General features: G+C 30.8%; 1 protein-coding gene across 4 annotated transcripts in view; it reads right to left on the bottom strand.

Annotated features, from left to right (window-relative positions):
* Nucleotides 1-6,821, bottom strand: part of LOC130892712 (extended synaptotagmin-2-like) — a 117,812-nt gene continuing 110,991 nt past the window's right edge. For all 4 annotated transcript variants that reach the window (XM_057798276.1, XM_057798277.1, XM_057798274.1 and 1 more), the window contains one exon: nt 1-210. In XM_057798276.1, coding sequence (XP_057654259.1) covers nt 124-210 — 87 coding nt within the window. In that variant the 3' untranslated portion in view covers nt 1-123. The remainder of the gene's footprint in view (nt 211-6,821) is intronic.

Below are 6,821 nucleotides of genomic sequence, written 5' to 3'. Positions count from 1 at the left end.
TTGAAAATTTAGAAATTTTATTCAGTTGCTTAGTAACAAATATGTATCTAAAAAACTATATAGGTTAATATATATTCCATTACATTACAAGTACACTTAAGAAACAGTACATATCAAACATCGTTAGTCTGACTCTTCTGCATGTGACAACTCATACCATTCTTTAAAGGGTTCATTTAGGCCTTGGAAATTATTCAAATTTATTATCACCTAAAAAACAAAAGTAATTTAAGAATTAAGAAGGATTTATTCCTAAGCTGGTAATATAATATGGCTGAAAAGTCTCATTTTGACATAAAAAGGCATCGCAAACATAGAATTAATGTATTGTTCTATTGACAACTATCATTTAAAAACTTCTATTGATAACTATCATTTACAAAGTAACATTATTGTTTCCTAAACAAAAGGAAAAGGACTCTAAGACTTGGTTTAGTAATAGGAAAATCTATCACCATTAACTGTTTTCCGGAACTAATCTAGAATTTCTGGAACGTTGGTAATATTCTGAGCACGCTGTTTATTATACAACAGACTGTGTAGTGGTGTAGTAATAGTAGGCAGCATATTTATAGTCCGGGCAAATTAGTCAAATGAGGACAAGAAACTCGGAATGGAATGAGAGATAATCGGCTATAAACTTGTAAAAACCTTTGTTTTAACAACCTAAAACTTGTCTCAAAACCTATTTATCTTAGGATGTTCGTGACAACAAAAATTCAAAGGTCTAAAAATCTATTTTCTATAGGTTTCATGCTATTTATGTTTTATAAATATTGTACAGAATGTATATATAATTATTGAAAAAAATTGTTATTATTAACGTTATAGATAGGTAATAAAAAAATGCGCATTATTAGGAATTATGTATGTATCAATAATTTTAAACTTTAGGTTTGTTCCAGCCGTTCTTAGAACGGTTATTGGAAGTGTTTATAGATATTTTCTGCGCAATATCAGGCTATGCACGGTTCTTGTAACAGTACTTGCTATCAAACAAGTATCGAAAAGACCGTCCCGGAAACGGTTGGAACAGAATCGTTTACATAACGGTAACCGCCCGGTTACCGATTTATTAATTTGTACTGATCTGCTTTCATATTAAAAATGTTAAAATAAAGGGAGCCTGTGAAAGAACTTATTTCAATTTTTAAAAGTAGTAGTACTGGTAGATTAGATAAAAAATGGCATGTCAGTTTGACACCATTATCAATCTAAAAAAATGTGAATTTGCCAAGATTCGGAACCACCTGAGCTAGTAAATTTCCAAATAACTTTGGCTAATTTAACATAAAAATGATTTACATCGGTATAGTCAACAAACTAAAAATGAAATTAAGTTACATTAACTTTTATAATAGTGTTTATAGTTTTATAGGAAAACCATTGGTGATACAATTTTTATAAGACATCCAATAAATACCAAAAAACCTCAAGTTTAATAATGTTGCAACCATAACGTTTTGGTTACTTTATTTATAAAACCTTTTGTGTTAATTACTTCCGATATTTTAAAAAGGTTTTATAGCGTTCTTAAAAACTTTCTTATGAAACTTTAACTCTTGGGGTATTATAACTTACTTCAGTATAACCTTTATAAATCTTAAGGTGCTTGTTAAATATTCTACAGCTACTATAAAACCTTATAGGCCCAGTAACGACTTTCAATGTAGAAGGAAGCCGCTTTGTTTTTCAGGTTATGATTTTAACAATTGTTTTCCTAAACATGTCACAAGCTAAGAAAAATTGGCAAAAAATAAATATAGTAGCAGTTTTTATAGGTGTGCCAAAACCAGAATTGTTGATAAATCATCAAAAACTGCAGAAAATTTAGACTTTCATCAAGACAATATTACTTGCGGATTAGGCAATGATCTGGTTCCTCAAATATAAGCCAAAATTAATTGAAGACCCTATTTTTAATTGTGAATACACCCTTCCAAAAGATTGTGGAGATAGCTGACGGACAGTTCTACTGACATCAAGGCCTTAAGTATTGCATTAAAACCTACTGTAATTTGGAACAACCGTCAAAGACGGTGTCGTTTTCCCAGCTTCTTTACTTAGAACCATTTTAAAAGGCATTTTGGGTTAGTATTCTAGGCTTTGCTTTATCTATATTCATAAAAATGAAGCCGAGACTTAATAGAAAAAATAATATGGGTTACTTCTTTCAAAAACAACAACTGAAAAGTGGGGTTATTATTGAATGAATTATTGATATTTGACATTTGCGCACTAATAGTTTTCAGTTGGTTTTCCGATTACCGTTAGTTTTATACCGAAGGTTTTTATAAATACCGTTTTGTTAATTTATAAAACTATCACAACACAACACAAACTATCATAGGTTTTATCTCAAGAGTATTATAAGTATAAGACACTTAGTTAAGTTTTATGAACGTTTCCAAGGTGTTTAATATTAATTGAAGGCGCACACAAAACTATGGGCGAGCTGGCAAACATGGAGTCCTTTTAAATGACGGCTATTTTTATGTTTTTTCGAAGTGACATGAGTATCTACATAAAAAATAATATCGCAATTTAAGCAATATTACTGAAACGAAAAGTCATATTTCTTCAAAAATATTCGGTAAAGTAAAGTTCTACATTTTAATTGCAAAAAGAAGTTCGTGAGACTTAATTTTAAATTTCAAGTTTTTACCCAAATTAAGTTTTAAAGTGCTCAAAACGAGGGCAGGGTAAAATATAAAAATAATCGATACAATTTTTGTGACAAAAAGAATTAAGCCGTTACAGGAACATTTCAGAGTTTTTGAGTTGTTATAATATTTAATGAGACATTTTCATAATAATATCAAAATAAACTCCATTGCTGCCAACTTAAGAGTAGAAGTAAAATAATAATAACTAAGGTCTAGAAATAAAATATCTTGCAAACAACGATAAAGAAAGGGATAAAGAAGGTGGGCGTTTTTAGTTTGGTGTTTATAAATACTGTAGGTGGCGAAGTTTATAGTGTTAGGAGTTTTTTTTTTGCTAAGTATGATGGTTCTGTTGAAAGAAAAACAGATTCCATCCTAATTCAATAAGATTATTTTGCAGCAGCTGAAGTAGTGCGGTGTGGACCATAATTTGTAGATGGCGCCACGCATTTTAGTTATATAACATGGTGGCGGTTTGTTGCTCTTTTAATTTTCATGTCATTTTTGCCAGTTTCTCTAATTGAAAGTTAAATAATACCTCGTGTTTTTGTTATAATAACCTCAGCTCCTCTTATTAACTATAATCCTGTGGTCAACAGAAAAAGAAGAATTTGACTTATGGTTTTGAGGTTAATAGATCCTAGAATGTAATAATGTGTGTATTAGAAAACTTGTAGAAATAAATCCATGGTAATCTTGGTCATTGCTTATAAAAATGTTTTAGTAATATATAAATTGTAAATAGAAATCCATTGCTCAATTTAATCAACCCATAACATATAATGGCTTTTATAAGGAACATTAAGGTTTTATATTTATGGTTTATAACAGTAATAAGTACCTCTTGGTTACAAATAAATGGGAACAAAAAGTTTTATATGAGACAATATTTGGTCACTGTTACCTTTATAGAATTCTCCATTTAAGTGATATAGAGGTTTTATAAGAGCAACAATTGATAGGTTCCGACGTTTTATAAAATAGGTTATCGAAACGTAAACGTTACCATTATAAAACAAAAAATGTTAGTTGGGCATTAACTCTGCTTTAATTGCAGAAGGTATCATTATATTTAATCCCCTTTTCAATTAAACATTGTTACATTTTAGCTTTGAGGTGGAAATCGAATATGTTCACCCGGCGACTACCATAGGAAGCGTTATATTTTTGTCCTCATGATAGACAACAGTATTTTACTTTATATATAGTAACTCAAAAGGGACAGATGATTTCTGGAGAAAAGTGAAATACTGTTTGCATATTTTATTTTCAGCATCAATCTTAATAAATGAAAAATTTTTATTGTATAAAAAAATTAATAATATAATTATTTTAAATTTTAAAATCAAAATTGTTATCTTCCAGTTCTGCTGGTAATTCTGGCAACTATCTCCGCGGCATGTGGAACTGCAGAATAAGCCTACTCTTATACAACTGCAAGTAGCGCCGCACCCTTTTTTGCAGTTGCAGAAGATCATCTGCAGCAGTTTTTGAGGTGCATGTGGGTCCACAGTTTGTATGGGCCTCAAATAATTTTCAATTTTAACTCATCCCCATCGCATAGCTTGTTGTATTGAAGTAAATTGACAACATTTGGAGCATTTGCTGTAATCGCCTTTACTATATGTACTATATAAAATTCGTAATTTTTCTACTTAACAAATGTAGATCTACTTCTAACATGACACAAACATTTAAAGACTTGTCTTCAGTTGTTGTAGGTTTTCTGCGCCATGATTTGGATAAATATTTTACTGCACCAGTTGCGTTATACTTTTACTAACTTACTGACATTAAACTTTGTTACGAGATTTGTATTAGCACATGAATTATTAAAGAATATTCAAATTAAACGAGTTCATTCCATCGTAGCCATCTATATGTACAACTTTGAAGGAGATACTGTAAATGTAGCTATAATCATGGCATTTATAATCTGTTTCTTTTTGTCTGACAGCACGCGAAAAGGTCTAAGGAATCTAAGGAATTTATTTACTATTTAATTTTATATCCGATCTGGTATATTAAAGTGATTTAAATGTAAATTCGGTTACTTAAAACAACTAGCTGACCTTCATACATTTGTAGAGTACATGCAGTTAAAACAATAAATTATTTTTGAAATAATCTTGTAACGCAACTATTCTGACTGAATATTTCATTAATTTCTTGAGAATTTGGCGCGGGTCAATTCTTGGGAGACATATTAACAAACCATTTATCAATTCATTCTCCAGATAATTACTTTCTGATTTTCGAAATGTTGATAATAACATTTCCAAGAAACATTACAATAGGTTCCTGCTAGGGATTGTCCTAATGACTACTTAGAAATTTTGCAGGTATATACGGTGAAACTTGGTCTCGCCCAAATTTGTATAATTTGTTGTGAAAAATGTCTTACCCCAGTAAAGTGTAAGAGCGTGCTTAGCTTACAAACGAAGTCTGTAGTGTTGAATGTGCATGATGCTGTTGTACATCAAATGCCGGCTGCTACTGTTAGAAATATAGTTTCGACATGTTTCAATATGACAGGAGTTAGTGAATCTACTATTTACAGGCTTCTAAGAGAGGAAAAATGGGAATATATCTCCACCTAAAAAGTGAACTGGAAGAAAACCACTTGACCTTAATGAACATATGCAAAATACAATAGGGCGAAAAGTACATGAATTATATTTTAAAAAAGAGATCCCAACCCTTGACATCATTCTAAGAATGGTAAAGGAGGACGAGAATTTGCCTGACATAGGGCGAAAAACTTTGTGGAAAATATTACACAAATTAAATTTTACTTGGGAGAAGCAAAGTCGCAAATCAGTGCTAATCGACAACAAAGAAATACTATGTTGGAGACGCCAGTATTTACGAGACATCCGAAAATACAGACATGAGGGAAGACAAATCTATTATCTATATGAGACATGGCTCAATGAAGGACATTCAGTAAAAGGTCGCCGACTAATAATAACGCATATTAGATGCAATCAAGGAAGGTGGTTTACTGGAGTTTCAGTCAACATCAACCAAAGACTATCATGAAGAAATGACTGCAAATGTTTTTGAAGAGTAGTTTAGACAAATGGTCGAATTAATTCCAAATAATGCTGTAATCGTTACGGACAATGCCACTTATCATTCGCGATTAACAGAAAATCTTCCAACTAATTCTTGGAGAAAAGCTGATATTAGCAACTGGTTAATCGTAAAAGATATACCATTTAAAGGTGATATGTTGTAAAAAGAACTTTTAAAGGTTGCTTCAGATCACAAGCTACAATTTAAAAAGTTTGTTATTGATGAAATAGCCAAGAATCGTGGGATAACAGTGCTTCGTTTGCCGCCATACCATTGTTAATTAAATACGATAGAGTTAATATGGGCCCAAATGAAAGGTTATGTAGCTAGACATAATAAAATATTTAAAATGAAAGATGTTCGTGAACTCATGAAGTACTCATTGACAACAATAACTGAAGAGAACTGGAGAGATGCTGTGAAACATGTAATTAAAGAGGAAGAGAAAATGTGAGTTTTAGATAACCTCATAGAACAAAATATAGAGCCGATAGTGATCTCTCTCGACGAGTCTTCTTATGAATCTTGTATGGCCAGCGAAGAGGATGATACTATAGATTGAATTTTATATTTCCTATAAATGGTATGTTTACTTTACTTAATATACATTAATTCATTGTCAATAAATTTGAATTATGAAAATTAAACTATATTTTCTTTAATTAATTTAATTTAATAAGAATGTAACTTGTTAATAGGCCTAAACGAATGAATTTTATTTCAACTGTAATGTTGACCGAATCTAATTAAATAAGCAAAATGAACTAATATCGTAATCTCCGCCACTGCCGCAATTTTTATCATTTAGCTGGCATTGTTCAGTTTTATTACCATATTGTATTTTGAGCTGAAACAGGGTTGTACAGATAACCAATACAAACACCTACTTGTTTTGCATTAGAATTTTAGGATTTACTTGTAAAATTCTTAGACTCACTCTGTAAGAGATACTTTTCTATTTGAATATTTAATGAGGCTACTGTGCTGTCAGACATTAAGAAATAAACTATATGTATAAAGAATATTGCATGAAAAATAATAAGTATTTATAGGGTGATCTATTTGAAATAGCAAAGT

Source organism: Diorhabda carinulata, chromosome 4 (genome assembly GCF_026250575.1).
Source record: "Diorhabda carinulata isolate Delta chromosome 4, icDioCari1.1, whole genome shotgun sequence".
NCBI classification, from domain to species: domain Eukaryota; kingdom Metazoa; phylum Arthropoda; class Insecta; order Coleoptera; family Chrysomelidae; genus Diorhabda; species Diorhabda carinulata.
This window is presented reverse-complemented; position numbering and strand designations above follow the sequence as displayed.